Here is a 20,211-nt window from a genome sequence, read left to right as displayed (position 1 = left end):
AGTATTATATATGAGTAACCACTCATGAATACAAGCTGTACCCATTAATGCAGCTACAATGGATCACAAGGGGAAAATGCTTTCTCATCTGAAAGGGAAACCTCTCCAGATATTTCACTAATTCATATCACTGCAGTCTGCAGCAGCTGTATATATGTCCTAGGGTCTACTCTGTACACAGCATGAAACTTGGTAAGTTATTTGCAAGGGATGTGGTATTGTGTATGTGCAGATGGAAGGAGTTTGAAAGGCATTTGTGTTAAGAGCGAAAGGCTAGGGTCACAGGTGTGTGTCTGGGCTTCCCCAGAGCTCTGCATGAGGAAATCACTGTGCGATGAAGATGCTCTGATGCAAATTACCCTCCTGTCACAAGGTATGAGGACAGAGTATGTGGACAGAAGGAACATGACCTACAAGTACATGCTTGGGACCTCAGAGAAAAGCTACAGAAGGAGCAGAAATCAGAGTAAGCATGGGGCCAACCTCCCAACTTAGAAACCACACTAGGTTTCTCCCATTCTCTCCCCTTTTCCTCTGCATAAGAGTTATAATGCTTTTCTGGTTTGCTTTGTTTATTAATCCCCACACACTTACAGTTGACCAAACTGCTGCTGATGCAGCAAGCAGAGGGCTGACTGACAAAATCACCAGTGTCAGCTTCCACCCGTAGATGAATCCTATAATAATCCCTGCCAGAAATGTGGCAAAAAACTGTACAAATATACAGATCTTGTCTCCGATGCCTTCATGGATGGTGTTGATGTCACTTTAAATAATAATAATGATAAAAAAAGATTTGTTAGCTTTCAATGTCTTTCATTCTATGTCCCTCCCCCTCCATTTCATGCTGTGTGGCCTACTGTCAGAAGCTTTGCCATTTCCTAACTGGCACAGTGAAATTTCTAACCACAGCTACTGAACAGTACCATTAGTCTCTTGTGTGGCCAAAACACAGCAGAAACCTATTTTTTAGAACTCGTTTTCTGTGTTTTCCAACATTCTCTGCTGTTTCTATGCCATGTCACTAGGTCACAAATGACCTAGTTTCCTTATCCAGCATCCCAATGGAGCAATACAAGGAAAGAGCCAAACAGCCTCCTCACCTCCTGTGACCATCTCCAAGTGATTCCTTTTGCTCAGCTCTCTGATGCATTTTTAAGTTCATTTTGGCTACAAACTCAGATCAAGGGTTATCTCCATTCTATCAGAACAACCATGATTTGGAAGAACCTCTGTTTTTCATAAAAATTTCTTTCCCCATTTTCTCTTCCCAGTACATACAGATATTAGAGCTGAGAGTGGTTTCATTTAAGCTTCTCTTACACCTTTCAGGACACAGCTCTGTCCAAACCTACCTTAAAGTCCAGAAAAAAAAAAAATCTGTGTTCATGCATATAGTCCCATTACATTTTGGGGTATACAGTCCTCACTCCTATGTCTATTTAAGTCTATGGAAAAGCTCCAAAGATTTTTTTTACTGGATAGAGTCCAGCCTGAGATCTGGCTGGCTGGAAATGCAAGCTCATTTCCATTCAATAAAGTGTCAGAGCTTTAAGTGTTTGTAAACTAGCTGGAGACAGCAGAACTGTTTATTTAGTACTGTCTGCCATGTGCTTCATGGACATCAAAAAGCCAATGTCAAGCATTTCATAGCAAAACCCCTTCCAGTGCATATATCATAGAAAGTGCAAAAATGAAGCTGAAAAGAATAATTAATTTCTCCCTCAGAGCTGCAATATTTCACATTTTAGGTGTGGGTTTGTTTGGGGTTTCTGCTTTGGTTTTTTTTGGAGGGGGTGCTGGGGGTGTATTTTGTAGGGGTGATGGTTGGTGGGGTTTTTTTCGTTTTTTTTTGTTTTTTTTTAATTGTTTTTTTAAAAATCTCTATAGGCTATTCCATAGACGATAAATGTCAGTTTTCTTTGAATGTCATACTTAGGAGGATAAAAAAAATGAACAGAACCCTCACTCTGTCAGTCTGGTGTTCAGCATTCCTATCTGGGTAGTATCAAACCAAGCCATCTCCTGATGAAGCACTGCAAAAAAGAACTTCTGCCGGATCCTTGCCGTCTGCCTTGTAGCAGCAATCAGAAATGTCCATACTTGGATGGTGCTCAGGATCAACACAGCACAGCCAATTCCCACATAATAGTAAGCAAACCTGTGATAAGAGAACAAAAGGCCATATGACCTATCTTGTGAGAAAAGTCATTCACACACAAAGCAACAGTTAGACTTCATTTACTGTATCAAAATAAATCCTGAAGCCTGAACACATTAGGAAGCCTTTCTGAGAAGACAAACATTTGGCTTCTGCTCAAAGGGATAACACAGTAGAAGAAAACCCCCCAATACTCTGTTAACAGAATAACTACAAAGACTCTTACTTTGTCATTTCACCTTCTATATCTATGCCTGGAATTGATGGACAGCTGGAACTATTTACTGAAGCATCTGTCGGGGAGGAAAAAAAAAAGTCTTAATATTTGTGGAAGTATTATATGTAGAAGATAAATCATGGCAACCTAGGGTCATCAGCTTAGGAATATTTTGTATTTTGCAAGTGAAGTTTTGCAAAATACAAAATCATTTGGCAAACACGCGTTAATTTTTAAGGAACTTCTAGTAACTAGTGCCTGATAACTGAACATACAGAAGGTGGTCATGCCCCTTACTATCTCGCCAAAGTTTTCATTCATAAAGAGCCCATACAATGCACTGCTTATGTCCTGGTCTAGCCATTAAAGATTGATTAAAACAAGTGGGTCATTTGCAGCAGGATGAATTTTGCTCATCATATACTTGTTTAGATGTGCACCATTGCTTAGTCTGGGGAAAAAAAAAATCTCAGCCCCTGTATCAAAACATAACTGGTATGTAGAAAAGTTTAGTTTTAACTTTATACCTTCTGACACATTTGAATTCAGGCCGCTTAGCACAAAGCTGTTTGTCATCTCTCCAAACACAATGATCATAAGCGGCAATCCAGTACCATTTGCAGCAGCTGAGACCAAACCAACTACCATCAAAAGGACATCCACCCAATCAGCATAACGAAACTATGTGAGCATAAAAAAAAAAAAGGAAAAAAAAAATTGTTATACCTGACAGTTCACATATTTGTTACAATATATCAGACTCAACACATGCTTTATTTCTACCTACCTATTCTAAGTATTCACTTCAACTGGGGGTAAACTGAGGACATAAGAATTTTGTAGTAGGTCCCACACATCTTTAAATCAGTACTCAGTAAGTCTGCTAAGAGAATATTGGCAGGACACATGGTTCTTCCTTAATTCAGCAGGGAAAAAAACCAAAGTGTATGTCCTACATGTTTCTAAGCTACGATCTTCTCTGTACAAATATATTGCATTTTGTGTTCCAGTAAGTTACATATTTACTAAGATAATGCCTTTGAAATGTAAACAAGAGTGAGTTATTGACCAGCACCTGGGTTATATCTATCAGTAGAAAATGTCTGCAGCAGAGATTGTATCTTAAGGCTTGTCTACCCTCGGACATTTGTTTGGTTTAGAGAAGGATGTGAATTTAAACTGCCATAGTTATTCCTGGATGTGGTTAATCTGAAATCAGAACATTTTATTCCTGACTGTCCTAACCCTCTTCCAAAGTGTAAATGGACATGGAATAAACTGGAGAAGAATAAAACTTCTCTTGTTCCAGAATAAGCAAGTCCATGTGTAAGAGTTATTTGGGAATAGCTGTTGTATGGAAAACTGACCAAAACCATACCACTGGTTCTCTCACAGAGCAGATCCCTCAGATGGCAAACACAGGATAAACACTTTGTAAATAGAGCCAAGGCAAGGGCCTGTGCAGTATATATGCCCAGATCAGCCTCAGCAGGGGTGAGCTTCATCCTCCAACAGCACTAAGGTTGCACTGCTGTCAGTGCAACCAATACTCTGAGGTGGGAATCTGACCTAACAGGCCAAATTTTAAAGAGGTCTAGCATCAATAGGTCTCAGGCTTCTTCTCCAGTTTTTGATTGCTTATTAGTTGCAATTCATAAACAACTCATAATGACAAATAAAGAAAAGAAAATACAAAGCAGACCATCAAACTGGATACAAACCAATTCAAAAATGCCAACCATCTGTTTTTCTGGTTTCTCATTTTCCTTCCTAGAGAAAAATACAAAAGACTAATTAAGATGAGTTTTTTCTAGCAAAGCCATATTAAACTCCACGTCCCCATACATCCAATACACCAGAGGCCAATATGTTAAGTTCAAAGAACACCTACTTTTTTTTCTTGGGCTTTAACTGGTCACTTTGTTCAAGATTTTCTTCATGTTGGAAAGAAGGATTGTCATATCCCTTGGCTGCAAATTCTGTGAAATAGAAAGATTAATTACCCATCTTTTGTACTAGTTTCTTGCAACTTTCCCTGCTGATTCTTTTGCATTTAGAGCTTAACAGCTACTTTTTCTCATGTTCTTGGAACAGCTTCATGAATTTTTCTTGAAACTTATTTTCAGTTCATCTCCTCTCTACTCCAGAAAAAAAGCTTCCACCTCCATTTCTGAGATGGAAGCAAACTTAATTTTTATAATTAAAATATATTTATACAGAAAGGCTATCAAAGACTAAAAACACAAACTAATTAATTCTGCAAACACCTACACAACTGAATGCAAACAAGGAGAAACCCTACTCCCAAGAAATAAATGGAATTGCTTATAGTGAAGGTTATAACTGCTGTAGGTAACATGAAATAGATGCGAGTTAACTGAAGAATCATGTCTTTGCCTGTAATAACTGTCTCCATTATTTCTTTATATGGCAGTAGTTACCACACGTCCCCCTTCCTTTGTGCTAGGGGTTTTAGAAAGCTATGCAAAAGAGGAATCCTACTCCACAAAGCTTATAATTCTAAATGCATAAAATCAGATGTAATAAATGCATAAAAAGACTGATGAGCAACCACAGTAGGGAGCCAGCTGTGAATCACATCAGGAGAAAAGAGTTCCACACACCAGTCACCCTCAATTTACATTTACCTGACTCACTATGAATAGAATTTTCCACATACTGTTTTTAATGTCAGTCAGTCTACAAAGGCTGGTTTAGACAACCATTTGAAGGCAATAATGGGCTTCCACCTTACTGAGCTTATCGTAGGAACATTTTCATGCACAGGCTAGGACCCACCTAGTTTTACCTATGTAAATAAATTCTGTTGAACCTGGGGGAATGATTCATGCATAAACACTTTCTAGGCAGTGGCTTCAGTTCACTGGAAACTCATTGTATTATCTCCTCTAAAACGACTATGGCAATCAGGAAAAACTTACAATGCACCATTAGATGTGGAGCTGTGGAATACATTCCTCAAACATACACATAGCTTTCACACCTGCGGCTTACCAGCATCAGAGAGGTGTTTTTCTGTGGGATTTTCATAACAGTCCTTCATTGTTCTGCTTTGTTGTATTCTTATAAGATAAAGTCACATTAATCAAAACCTGCATTTAAAAAGCAGCAAAACATTTATAAATAGTAGATATTTAAAGAGTCTACATTAAAATATTTGTGGGTTTTTCCATGACTCATTACATTTTGGTCTCAACATCGTCCTACTTAAATATTATGACTAAAGAAAATACGTAAGAGCATGATAAAGAACTACTTTTAATGGGATATTAAGAACAGTGCAAACTATTGTCATGGAACCTAACTCAGTAGACTGTTTTAGTAGCCTTTTATGCTAAATCCCTAGATCATTCATATACAAATTATTGTGGATGAGCTATTACAGAATAGAGGATTTGACTCAATATCTTATGTTTGATTAAAACTTACTGAACAATCATCATAGAATCACAGAATGGTTTGGGTTGGAAGGGACCTTAAAGACCATCCAGTTCCACCCCCCCTGCCCTGGGCAGGGACACCTTCCACTAGCCCAGGTTGCTCAAAGCCCCGTCCAACCTGGCCTTGAACACTGCCAGGGAGGGGGCAGCCACAGCTCCTCTGGGCAACCTGTGCCAGTGTCTCACCACCCTCACAGGAAAGGATTTCTTCCTCATATCTAATCTAAATCTGCCCTCTTTCAGTTTAAAACCATTACCCCTCGTTCTATCCCTACCCTCCCTGATGCAGAGTCCCTCCCCATCTTTCCTGTAGCCCCTTTAAGTACTGGAAGGATGCTATAAGGTCTCCCCAGAGCCTCCTCTTCTCTGAGCTGAACAACCCAAACTCTCTCAGCCTGTCATAAGAAACGTAACATGGTCATGTTTATAACAATAAAGACTAAAGATACATGTACGCATTACGCCATACACAAATTAAGCAAGATTTAGATGCAGTAAATGACTGATGCTCCAAGTTTCCCTAGGCTATTCTTGATGTATCTCATATCCAGACGTAGAGAAAAATTAAAAAGAAAAAAAAAACCAAAACAGACATGAATTTGATGGAAGCTAAAAGAATAATGATAACAAAACACATAATCAACCTGACATTAAAAAAAAAAATCTTTTTTGATAGATTTCTGTCTGCTTTTTTTCCCTCGCGTTATTTCAGTTTACCTTTACACCACGCTGGGCCCATACGTGCGGGTGACCGCGACCCCTCACAGCGTGCGGTGCGGTGCGGTGCGGTGCGGTGCGGTGCGGTGCGGTGCGGTGCGGTGCGGTGCGGTGCGGTGCGGTGCGGTGCGGCGCCCGGGCCACCGGCTTTATAGCGGCGGGCACCGCCCTCCCGCCCGCGGCTCGGGTTTCAGGTGAAGGTCGGGGCCGCGGCCGCGCAGGAGACGCCAAGGAAGAGGGGCCCGCGGGGAGATGTCGGCCGGCGGGCTCCTGCCCTCGGCTCCGCCCCGGTATCAGAGTTCTGCCTCAGTCCCTGAGTCTCATCGTTACTAAAACTTCTTAGAAAACGCTGCTGATAAGCAGAGGTGAGGGGGGATTTGGAGAAGAGTCACTTGTACAGAGGGAAAAATTCAGGCTTGCGAAAGCTCTCTGCAAAGTCGTACCAAATTTGGGGAATGGCTTCACTGCATTCCCTGAATTTCATCTTAAAGACATGCTGGTGAATTTGAACCTAAGAATTGTTAAAAAGAAGTGTTTTCATTTCCTGTTCTAAACGACATGAAGATCAAAGCTAGCTAAATTAATCATTGGTTTTAGAGAAGCTAACCACCACATTTTGCTCACTTAGTTCCCACCTCTTCCCCACAATTTCGGTAGGCTTTTGTTAGGACAAAAGGAACACTGTTTCTTCTTTGGGTTAGCTCTGAGGGGTTTTTTTTTTCATCTAAAGAAATCAGGTAAAAAAATCAGATTTTCTGCACAACTCTAAAATTAACAGTTCTTCAGCTGTATCATTTACTTCCAGCAACGCCTTTAGCATTTATGAAAAATAAACTCTTAGTTGTCCATCCACTCAAATGCCCTTATCCCAAAGCTGAATCCCAGGTAATTAAACTAGTTACTAAGCTGAAGTTATTATCAAGTAACAAGTTCAGGACTCAGCCCAGTTTAAGCTTCCATTTTCTTTCTTCCCCACAGAATTCAGATTACATTTTACATGTTTGTTATGATGCCCTTAAAGAACCTCAGAAGAAAAGGCATTATTAGGCATCATCATCTCCTGCCCACTGGGACCCAATATGTTCAATTAGATTCAAACTCCTACATGTCAGACCTATTACTTTTTTAGTACTGTCTGATCGCATTAGCATTATCCAGGGTTTATATTACTGACTCAGCATTAAGCCTGCGTAACGCACATCCAGGGCTGTGTTCTCTGTTCCAAAAAATTAATAAAAGGCTTTGACTTCTGCTGCCATGAAGAATCTTTTTTAGAAGAGACAGAACAGCAAGCTGAAATATTTCCCTGTCCCAGCTCCAAGGTTCACAGCTTATGTGGTATTTCCTTCACCAAAGGCAACAGGTTTTTTTCTTATTGATCAAAAGGGGAGCGAGAACAACTCCTCACCATGTCTCAGTTTTTGTTAAAACAGGTGATTAACTGTTGTTTCAGAAGAAACTATCATCACATTAAAAATTTTAAACAGGATCATCCCGCCTAGAAAGCAAATGCTGGATTTGATGATAGGTGTGGGGCTGACAGAACACATAGATAGCAAAGTAGAAGAATGGAGGTAGTATGAACTCAAAAACCTTTTGGACCAGTTTTCGGAGCTGTTAAGTACCCACACATTTTACCTGGGATTTTACTGGCAGCTAGGGAGCATTTGGTACCTCTGAAACACAGACACGTTCACTTTTCAAAGCTTCATTATCAGTTATTCACACACAGTATCAATAAAGTGTCAACTGCAATCCAGATCCATTCCTCTACACACTGTATGCCTGCTAACAAAAAGCCTCAGAGTTCCCCTGCATAGATAAACCAGTCTAAAAATGATGTGCAAGATGAGCAGGGCAAACAACTGGTAGTACAGAAAAAAGAAGCATGGGGTGTTGAAAAGAAAGTTGTTTCCTTCTCTCCCCCTCCTCCCCATTTCTTCCTTTGAGAGTGATACTATATTCTATGCAGGTTAATGAGCATCTTCAAGGCGGAGGTGGGGTGGTGGGGACCTCCAAACCATAAATAAACAGATTAAAAAAGAGTATAAACAAAAGGAGGAGTAAGAAATAGTCTCCTGGAAAAAAAAAATCCCGATTAAACCTACTGAGAAACATGGACTCACCTAACTACTCTGTACTTAAAGAAGAAATGGATTAGCATAACCTGACATTTTTGCAGAAGCAGAAGTTCTGGACAAAAACACACACATGTCAAGCAGAGAAGACTCTCATCAATAAATAAAAGAAGGTAGAGAAGCAACACAAGAAGTGGTAGTTTACAGTAATGCCCTTGCAATTTTTGGACACACACATACACATTATGATAAAATACTATAATGTGATTTGGAGAGGAAATACTATTAAGCCACAATGCTTCTTTTATACAAAAATATTTGTCCAATTTAGGAAAATACTATTTGCATCTGAAAAATGTATTCTATTCCAAAGAGACAACATACACCCATGCCTCCATGTGTTTGGTTCATCTCTCCAAAAGCAATCAGTGACAGGAAAGGCAAAATTAAACACAGTCAAGTACCTTTAATTAAAACTAGCCATAACTGAGTGAGCTACAAGAGATATCTACTTCAAAGAACTATTAACCATAAGCACAACATTATTAAAAACAAACAAAAACACCCCACAACACAAGCTGGAAATGAAAACTCATTTCTCCAGCAAAGCATTAACACTAAAAAGAATATAATGTATGGTATGCAAAAGTCATAGACACACAACTTTACTGAAACATTTCCTCACAACAAGAGTCAAACACAAAGAAGGTGGATTGTATTTTACAAGTGTCATAGCTGCTTACTGATTTTTGACTTTTGCCACAGACTAGAAGAGCACCAGCAAAACACCAAGCCTACACCCACTAGCCACACGTGGAAAGTCAGGGCAGGATTTGACTCATTACCTTAATCGCAGCCGGTTACCTATTTTCCATGCTGCTGGGTTGTAGTTATCTGTACTTACTACTCCTTGGTGTTAGTTGCTTTGTGACTTTTGCACCAGAAAAAAACTTGCTAGAATCACTTCAAAAATAAAATTTAAAAACTCCTATTTATTTATTTATTTATTTGTCAGAAATCAGACCAAAATGGAATATTGATACTCTAGGTCTTGTAGGCTTTGTGGGCTGGTCACCATTAGTTGTATCAACTCCCACAGACCTACAGCAGTACAGGGACGTATGTATTGTACACAAGCTGAACAATAATATTATTAATAGCCACTGGTAGTAGCTGCAGTCATGGCACAGTACTTGCAGCCTTACCCTGAGAAAGGGTCATATTTTGATGGGCAGAAAAGGAGTGGCTCATTATCATCCAAAGTTCTTCACTGAATTCACTGAGTCATAGGTTATGGATGTTGGCTATTTGGGTTATGAATATGGGACTTATGAATATATCCTACACAGTTAACTTTTGTCAAATAAAAATGAATAGAAGGGTTCTGTCTGAGCTTAATTAATGTCTGAGGGGCAGGGGAGAGGTGGGGTTTTCTCCATCTCTGCCTGACAGATCCAAGTTGGGCTATGCAAACTGGCAGTGCTGAGTACCCACACGGAATGAAAAGGACTCTCTTGTGGAGTAGCTGTGGGCTTCTGTGTTTTTCAGAGAAGGTATTTTTTTCCCCATTCTCTGCCACAGAGGTCCATGCTTAATCTAGCTGGGGTAGTACAAAATAGAAAGCCCATAGTTTCAAAATACCACCTGAGGCAATGAGAGTGGGGTATTCTGTTGACTAAGGTAAACTTAATTACACTATTGGTTAAGCTAGTCAGAAAGTTTGGGGATATTAATCACATTTGCAAAGTAGAACTTAAGAAGTTTTATAGTTTCTTTATAGGGAGCAGCTAACTAAAATGTTGTAATTCTTCAAACTAAACCCAAGTTATATATAGACTGCTATAGCATTTGCAACTGCAGAGCTATCAGGGATTTGGTGCAATGGGTGGAGAAAGTCTGGATAGATGTGAGCATTGGAAGATTTAAAAATCAGGTAAAGAAATATGTCACAACACTTCTTGAACTTTCTGAGAAAGACTGACTTAATGTTGTCCAAAAGTTATAATGCTGTAACTAAGCAAAACAATTGTTTGTGGTTTTCTGGAAATTGCGGAGTGGGATCATATCTGATTATTTTAACTAATCATCAGAGATAGCTATTTAATCATAATTGTTTCTAACCAGAACAACTTGCAAGAATTTATTGAGACTGTAATGGTTTTATAAGTTCTCCATAGTACACATTTTCTCAAAGCACAAAACCAAGTAAATTAATTTCATTCCCTCCTATGAAGTTTGCACATCTGTTTTAGAAGAGACTTAACTGATAAATGTGAAGAATTTGCAGATTTCTCAAGTAATTACTGTAATTCTTCTTGCCTTTAAAAAAAAAAAAAGTCATTGATATGGTTCATTGCTTTCTATAAAAGAAATATTTTTTTTTTCTTCTAAATAATAGAGCAAGATCATGGGAAGCACAGAAGGTAGTTATTCTGCTGAACACTTTGTATACCTTACAGAGAAAAACTTCACACATTATTGAACAGCTAATAAAGACCTATAGAGATAACTCACAGGACTGAATATTAAGTTATACACCTATTTCAGAAAGATAGGGAGGAAAGAAAGGGAAAGGGAGGAGAAACTGCCTTATGTAAGCAAGTTACTTATTCTAGGGCCTTCCCCTTATCAGGAAAAAGACAATCCAAGGGGTTTTGGTCCATCAGAGTAGAAGTATTAGGAAGATGGTATTTCATTAATCTAGCTAAAGGAAATATCTAAAGAGACAATTACACACCTGGACATCTGTTGGTCAACACAGGCAAGAGGAAATAATGCCTTTTAAATTCTTGCAGAATGCTGGGAACAAAATTTTCTTTCAAGAAACAAGAGAAGTAACTGGAAATGGGCTTTTCTACATTTCAATCTGAGAGGTAGAATACAATCAGGGAAGAAAATTTGTATGGAAGTGATGGTGAAATGATGAAGTTCATGATTCTTTAGAAAAAAGAGATAAGAAGTTTGAGCATAGGATTATTGTTATTCATGGAAAAGCAGTCTTAAGGGCAAAGGGGATGAAAAGAGTTGACAAACTTGTTATGGACTTGAAACACAAGAGGACATTCTTTTATGTAAAAGCACAAGATCCATGTGTAGGAATAATCTAATAACAACAAGTCGAGGCTGGTAATGACTTTGTAGGCAGCTTTTCTGCAGAATAGCATCTAGGAGATACACTAGATGGAAAACTGAATAGAAGCCAACAATGTCAAACTGCTGTGAAAAAAAGCAAAATTCACAAAAGCACAGAAGAGTCATATGTGAAACACATGGAGTAGTGTTTTCTCTGCATAGCACTGTTAAGTCCTCAGCTGGAGTGCTGTGTTTAATTTTGGTTATTTCAAGAAAGATGTGGATGATAGGAATTATGGAAGAAAGCGAAATTGAAGGGGTATAAAAGACAAGACCTCTGAGGAAAGGCAGATGGAATTGGGTTTGGTGCATTGGAAAACATGCAATTTGTTTTAGAAAAATATGAGAGACTGTTGCAAAATCTAATCGAGTGTCTTCCATACCTACTGTGGCACTGAATTACAGTAAGAAAGATGAAAAATAGATATTAGGAAAATGGCATTAACTCTATGGAAGGTTAAGCACTGGGACAGATTACTGATGGAGTTGTTGGCATCCAGATTGTTGTGGGTTTTTTTCTTTCTTTCTTTCTTTTTTTTTTTTTTAAATTATTTTTTTTCAGGTTAAATCAAGCAATTGCCTACAAGGCGAATTTGGTATAGCTAATTTTGCCTTGAGGATTGCAGAAAGATGAAATTGTCTTCTGAGATCCTCATTGGCTCTATTTTCTCTGTTGTGCTGGTAAACATAATGAAGGGCAAAATGGAACAAAAGTGGTACATCTAGTATTTTGATTAAAGACCTGAGGTTAGGTATAAACTGAATGTGTGGAACAGCTGTCAACAATTTTGCAAAGGTTTCTGCTAGTGAGAGAGAGGAAATTGGACAAATGGCAGAGTGACTTCACTACTTATTCCATATCCTGGGGTGGGTCATTGATATGGCCCGTGTATTAACTTTCATACTTTTTGGAGTGAATCAACTAGTTCATGTTCAGAGAAAATGGAGTTTTGTTTTGAGAATAGTTTATTCCTGAGTTTGCTCCCAAGAACTAATTTCTATGGGCAGTTTTAGTTCTTCCCATCTTCTGCAGACCTGGAACATGATCCTTGTGCTCCCATTTCTGTACACGGTTATATATCCTGGAGCGTGCAATGCATATCCTTTGGACTATAAAAATATCTCTCTGTGATTTTGCTTTCTGTGTAACATCGCTGTGACACAGCTCAGCACTCATACACAGCACTATGGACTGTTAAAAGACAAGAGGTAATCAGTATGTCTTAGTGCTTTGGGTGCACCACATGAAATGCAAAGGAAACTTAGAATAAGTGGTAGGCCATAGAAATGTATCCAGTCCACTCCAGAGGGGCTATTTCTGAGCAAAATGGATAAAAGCTGTTGAAACCTTGAAGGCCATGGATCTCTTCAGAAGTTTGATATTTTTAGCAGTGTAGATATAACTAACTGGTACAGTGTGTTCACTGTTAGGATTTCATAGCATTTTACTAACATAACCCCGGGATGAAAGAAGTTGTGTGAGTAGAAACCACATACTCTTATTTCTGAAAGATCTTATTCAAGGCCTCAGTCCCATCTCACATCAAAAAGTTAGGTGGTGGTGAATTTTCAACAGTTCACATATGAAAATATGAAGAAAATATCAGATGTCTCTATTACAAGGGTAGCACCAGCCAAGCCCCTTTCTTTGACCTGAACATTTTGTCTGTGCTGTGCAGTGCGGGACAGGGTGTGGGAAGCACAGAGAATTTCAGTTCATTTATTCTTTAGTCCTAGACTCTCGGGGGGAATTACTTTCCTTATTTACAAATTACTTTCCTTTAAATATTTGTATTTTTTCAACAATCTTGAGGGCAAGGACTTCTCTCTTTTGCTCTAGCATCTCTCCCTCCGATAATGTAGCGTTTTGTACATGTATGTAATTTAAATAACATGACTGAATCAAACAGGTGTTATTCATACAAGTAGCATATGTTTACTACTGAATGATATTCTGATTAAATGTTTATATGCTTCCAAGGGTCAGTGAATATGGTCCTTTTCATCTAAAGGGATCAGTGTAAACATCCTGGCTCACCAAGCATGCACTTCAGGACTCTTAGGAGCACATCACTGAGTGTTTCCCTTAGGAGGACAGACCATGGTTAAAATGGAGTTGGATTTTTTTGTGAAGATGTGTGTGGACAGTGATCTTCCACTGATACTATTTAATCCAGGAAAAGGAAAGTTTAAAAAGCAGGGGCAGAAGATAAGTGTTTGAAGACACACATAAAGCATTTAACCCTAACTAAAATAAAACTCTTAAGAAAAATAAAAATGGTCTTCCTATTTAAGTAACGTATATGGACACGTCCTGACTGATGGCGAGGGTGGCTGTATCAGGACCGAGCTGGAGCTGATGCCATGTGGTTCAGAAGCAGAGTTTTTCCTAAAACACCTGCTCCCCCACCAGCTCCACACCAGGGTTGTCCCCTTTTCTGAGAGTTGCAGCACCTACCTGTGCAGCTGGTATCACCACTTCCCTCACTCCAAACCCACATTTTTCCTTTGTTTAGAAGTTCCTAAATCCTTTTTCCATGCATTGGGGTCAAAAATCCTAGCTATCTCCTAACATTACACCTCGCAGTCACCTCCAAGATACATAATCCCTGAGGGTACAAATGGGAAAAGACATCCTAGGTTTAATGAAGAGTTATCTTGGAACAGAGGAAATAAGGCAAATTTCTCAAGGCAGTTGCCTTTTACTACTTGTGCACAAACTACAATTGACCACCAGAATAAATAGTCCTAATTATAAACCTGTCTTAAATCTCTCGGGTTGGAGAAGATGTTACTTCTGTTTATGAAGTTCCACTATGTGATCACAATATTGTTTTCCCTTGGGGTGGCTGGGTTTTTCCATGACAGCCCATTCACGTGTAATTGGCCATATTCTCTTCTGAAGAAAAATATTTTGGCACTTCTGACAAATCCAGTAGGCTCCTGTGTTTCAGACTTCTGTGTCTGTGGCAGCTAGTCCTGATGCTGGCTACCATGGCACTGAGTTCTGGTTCAGAGGGAGCAAGACTGACAGACAGGGCTGAAGGGGGGAACAAAGTATTACACCTGTCTGCTGCACAGATAGCTTGTGATGACAGGCAGAGCAAGAACTCCATTTCCCAAGGCTGACTTAGTCAAACCCCAGTGCTTAAAAGGAAGATGCTAGCATCTTATAAAAAGCCTCCTCTTTTGAGTACCATGTGGTAGACTCTGTTAGCACCTCAATCTCCTTTTTCTACTTCTTCATCCTTCCACCTGAGAACTAACAGTATTCACTGACCTTAGTTATCTTCATACTCTGGCAGATCAGGATCTAAAACTACCTCTTTTTCCCATAAGTTCCTGATCCAGTCCTTCAGGTGACAGTTATCTTCATACTCTGGCAGATCAGGATCTAAAACTACCTCTTTTTCCCATAAGTTCCTGATCCAGTCCTTCAGGTGACAGGAGCAGAGTTTAGGAGCATGTTTTGTCTAGTGTAATCCTTAACAATTTGCACTCACAAGAATGAAGGAAACGCTTCACATAGACCAGGGAATGCTCAGGCAACTAAGGAGGCTAGTGAGATACAAATCCTGGGTTTTGTCCTGTTGATGTAAACTCTAGATCAGGACTGTCTGTACTGTTTTCATGCAGTGCTGAACTTTTAGCTCTAACCATGTTTGCAGTATTAAACTAGTTATGTAAGTTTACATTTCTCTATGCATCACTGCACAGTCATGCTTAGGCTTTCACCAAACTTTCCTTCTGTTGTACTGTTGTCCCTCAAGTGGGGTTATTCACCCAGTGTGCAATACGCCAATATATACACAGAGTAGAGGTATTTATTTAATCCATGTTTACGCAAAGAGGGGTGCTAGGTGGTAATTCCACAAAGTTAGGATAATTCACAAAAGAACTTCATGTATTTATACACTTCAAACTACATGAATACACAATTACTGTAATAACCACTGGTTAGTTTCTTATCGTTTTGTCCCTCATCGGTTAGTTATATTTAAATTAGCCCCACTTGCTATGTAAATTAGCACTCATGCACCTTACAGGTGTGGAGGGGCAAGTCTTTTTGGTCTTGAATTGAATCGGTGGTCATGATCTCCTCCTGCCGCCTTTACCTTTTCCCTAGTGACCACCGATTTTTGCCAACTTCATGCTTCTCAATATTCCAGCCTTTCGTGCCTTCTGGGGCAGGATGTTCCCCTCTTATTAGTCTTTTAGCTACTCTCCAAAGGTATAGTCATTAGCAAGACATCCATTGTTCATGCAAAGTTGGAGTAACACTCCCTTATCTCCTGGTTCCTTTTTTTTTTTTTTTTGTCTGAAACAGTCTTAAATCAATAACAGACCCTGTCATTATTCTATTTACAAGTTAAGAATGAGGAGAGTAGAAAAATTCCTAGAGACATCAGTACTACTTTCTAAACAGATTACAAGAATTCCAATGAACTTCTGGTTGGACCTAAATTAACATGGGCATCAAAAAGGTCTGATGAAGGATATTTCCTTTTAAGGAGGAGCTGGTGCTTCCAAAGTCTGCACAAGAGCATGCCTGAATAGCTCTTAAAGATTCAGGAAACCATTAGACTTTTCTAGTAAGCAACAACCTGCCAAAAAAGATGATACTGTCAGAGACTAGCTTTTGAAGTATATTGATCTTCCTTTATGTACCTGTGATTATGAGAGAAAGCGTAGGAACACTGAAAAATAACTATAACTGCTGCCGTGTATTTTTTAATTCTTCTTTATTCTTTTCAAAAAGATGTCAAATTATCTCTGCTATATTACCAAAATCTATTTGAAGCTCCTGAATGGTCTCATAATTGTCTAATGAATGACTTAGTACTAGGAATAAATTCAGGTAGCACATCAGTTAATTAACTGGCCCATAGGTTCAGAGAAGCAGTACTACATTTTAAGGAACCTTTAGCTGCATTGCAGAATGATAGTAAAATAAACTTTCCAACAAGTAACTATTTGGGATCAGTTTCACCAAAAGTAAACTAAAAGAAAAAAAGAAATTCAGTTTTAAAATGGTTGTTATTCAAATATTATTTTGATTTATTAATGGATACAAATTCATTTAGTTCAATGAAAAAGAAAAAAAAAATCCGCTATTTTTTCTTCCTGTTCCTGCTTATAACAGTCTATGTCATTTACTAGACCCATTTGTACTATTCTGATGAACTGATACTTATGGAAATAATTAGAAGATCCCAGCTGCACTACTCATTGCTAAATACCCTTGAAGTCAATATGCACTGTGTGTTTCCCTTTTTGATGTAATTCAGAAAGCTTTTAATGAATTACCAGTAAATTCGTACCATATGTTCAAGACAGCAATCAGGAGTAGCTTGCAGACAGTATCACTGTGAATTCATTGGATTCTTTTTTTACTCTGTTTATATTGGATGATATCCTATATCCAATAAGAAGACACAACTGGAACATTTATCATTCACTTTTACAACTCCAAGCCATTCATATTGTAATGCAGTTGAATACAACATTCTGCAACATTCCCCTACCTTTAAATCTGGTAAAAATTAATCTAGGCTCAGAATCCAGCTATTTCTCCTGAGAGCTTGGAGATTTATTTATTTTTTAATCAAGAAAGCTATTACTGTCTCTTTTTCAGCCCCAGACCCCAGTGTGAGCTTACGATAGCTTTAACCGGAGTCTAACACTCCCTCCCTCGCCAAAAGCACATAAAAGTCCAGCCGTGGAACGAGACAAAGCCAAGATTTACTACAGTGCTAAAAATGAACAAGAGGGAGGGTGAGAAGCCCTTCTCCACCAGCAGCTCAGAACACTGTGAGACACACAACATTTAAATTCCTTCTCTGCTGGATGTGGGTCGTGGGTCTGGCTCTGAGTTTTCCAGAGGAAAATGGTGTCCCAGTGCCAGGACACAAGCCCTGCTGCAGCAAGAGAGAGGAGATGCAGTTGTGCTGGTGGGAAGTCCAGTAGCTGTTGGGGCACTTTGAGCCCTGCTTTTGGTCCAATTAATGCCGAGTTATATACACAGCATGAAATGGTTTTACAGGCCAGATTAGACACCTGGTGATTAGCAAATTCTCCTTGCTAGTAAGGGAGGATTAAAGTTCTCTTTGGAAAATTATGGGTCTGCACTTGGCTCTTCTACAGCGTACACTAGGAATGGGATTCAGCTGACAGATTCAGATATCTACATTTATGTGACTGCATGTCAATGCCTGCATGTGAACTGTATGTCCCAGTTTCCATTATGGCCAACTGGAGTCTGGTCAATAATGTAGATATCTACTTTAAGGTGAACTGACCAGTTTTCTGCACTCTGCATACCTCACTCTATAGACTAGATCTTCACTGAGAGTAATGGGAGCTGGACACCTTCTTTACAAGCAGACATCTAAAACGATGTGTCTCAATGTGGGAACTGCATCCCACCTTGAATATTAGGGGGTACATCGTGGCATTTTTGCAAATGTCAGCCCATTTTTTTCCCAAGTGAAATCCTGTAGAGAAAATGGTTCAGGATGGTCAAAAATTTCAGCAAACATGCTATTTATTTAAAGAAACCAAATCCATAATCCATGCAGCTCTAGCATCCTCTTGAAGTGTTGCACTGGAGGAATCACAGTTGTCTTAGTTGACATTCTCATGGAGACCAAAAAATTAGGTTGAGTTTAGGATAACTGTCCTTGCTAAGAGTCAGTACATAAGGCTTTTTCATAAAACAGCATCTGACTTGGTTAAACCTTGCATTACAGAAAGCTGTGCTTGTGGTTGTTACCTTCTGATGATTTTAATTTCAAATGCCAACATGTGTTTTGAAAATATTATGAGTTTAAAGTAACCAACAACACTGAAGAAGAGTGGTGACTTTGGTAAATATTGTGGACTTGCATTTAGTGATTTGAGTATTTACATAAAGAAAAGTCATGTGGCTTGTTGTACCAATGGTCACAGACATGAAAAGAGACTAGCTAAAATCCACAGTTTTTAAACGATATGTATTAATTTCTCCTGCTTTGATGGTCTATTTTATATAAAGCCAGGAATGTTACTGTGTTGGATAAAATTCGCTGTTATTGATGTCTTCATTAAAATGTCTTCACTGAAGAAGAAAGACTGCAGCGTCATGGGCAAGACTTATCCTACCCATTAAGGTAGATTTAAAGTAAGATAATAAAATAATTAAATTTATTTACACAAATGTAGCATAATATTACCCCTGTAACTGGCAAGAAAGAATTACAAGTTGAGTAGAGAGTCGAGGAGAGAGGTATATCTTTTCCTTTGCTTTATTTTCTAAGTATCACAGTGACAGTGTAAAACATATAACTTAAAAATTCCATATAGATGAATAGTAGGAGTGAGAAATCATGAAGTATTCTAAAACACTGCTGTCATGACAGCCTCAGTACTTCTATGACATTGAATAGAGTTCAGGTTATTTCCTGATGGTTGTTGCCTTGTGAAGAAGGAATCTCTTCTCTTTGATTTCAACAGGAAGAATATCTTGTACTAAACGCACAATTCAGGGAAGTTTTCAAAATGTATTTAAAATTATTTTGTGGGCAAATTAATTTTTATATAGCTGCGGGAGAGCTGAGCATGCACACGACCAAGGTGATCAAGCAATGCCTGTTTATTACAACTAAGAAAGCCCTTTTTATAATGTTCTCCCGCACACGTGAGTAACATGCAGTGCAAATCCTCAAGATTGGACAGTTAACTTAGTCCGCGCTTTAAACCTTCTTATGACTGAAGTGCCACATCAGCCTTGCCAGGCTTCCTGCCTTGTGGAACTTCCTCTTCCGTCCCAGCCCCTTCCGGGGGTTGTTTGTCTCGTCGTTTCTCCCCCCTCATTCAGGGTCACATCCTTATCGCATTCTTGCTCAGCTGAGGCTCTCATCAGTCTTGTTCTCATGCAGGATTGCTCACATGGCCATTCTCTCGCAGAAAGTCCTCTTGAATCCCAACATATAGCTACAAAAAGGCAATGGCTTTTCATATGTAGTTTTATTAAATAATACTCTCCAGATAACTAGATTGTTATTATACTCTTCAAAATACTACAAGCTTTTCTAAAAATATGGGAAACTGAAGGTTCAAAGTAACTTTCTGAAGATAGTATTTGAAACTTTGAGTACACAGGGCATACGAACATGGATATTAAGGACTGTTACTGTATGACCAGCAGGTGCTCTTATGTGCATATCCTGAATTAAACTAAGTAGAAGTTCTTTCACCAGAAGCTAGAGGGTTCACAGGAGAGGCAAATCAGACACTGAAGTGGCTGATTCAACCTTGGTTCAAGGAAGTGAATGTGGGGAATTAAACTGATACACCATGCAAAACTTTCCTTAAGTTGTATCCCCTATGTTGAACGGTTTATTTAAAAGAGAGGAAAAAGATCTCAGTAGCTGAAGCCAGCAGTGTTTCTTAGCTCAGTAACAACCC

At 38.9% G+C, this 20,211-nt stretch overlaps 1 protein-coding gene across 2 annotated transcripts in view; it reads right to left on the bottom strand.

Annotated features, from left to right (window-relative positions):
* Window positions 1-5,442, bottom strand: part of ABCB5 (ATP binding cassette subfamily B member 5) — a 34,758-nt gene extending 29,316 nt beyond the window's left edge. The window contains exons 1-7 of one of the 2 annotated variants that reach the window (XM_074898050.1): window positions 5,394-5,442; window positions 4,270-4,357; window positions 4,100-4,148; window positions 2,906-3,059; window positions 2,388-2,454; window positions 1,970-2,161; window positions 595-766 (exon numbers count right to left, since the gene is read on the bottom strand). In XM_074898050.1, coding sequence (XP_074754151.1) covers window positions 595-766; window positions 1,970-2,161; window positions 2,388-2,454; window positions 2,906-3,059; window positions 4,100-4,148; window positions 4,270-4,357; window positions 5,394-5,442 — 771 coding nt within the window. The remainder of the gene's footprint in view (window positions 1-594; window positions 767-1,969; window positions 2,162-2,387; window positions 2,455-2,905; window positions 3,060-4,099; window positions 4,149-4,269; window positions 4,358-5,393) is intronic. The other variant, XM_074898052.1, reaches the window with a different exon arrangement.
* Window positions 5,443-20,211: the final 14,769 nt, after the last annotated feature.

Source organism: Athene noctua, chromosome 2, assembly GCF_965140245.1.
Source record: "Athene noctua chromosome 2, bAthNoc1.hap1.1, whole genome shotgun sequence".
In the NCBI taxonomy this organism is placed as follows: Eukaryota; Metazoa; Chordata; class Aves; order Strigiformes; family Strigidae; genus Athene; species Athene noctua.
This window is presented reverse-complemented; position numbering and strand designations above follow the sequence as displayed.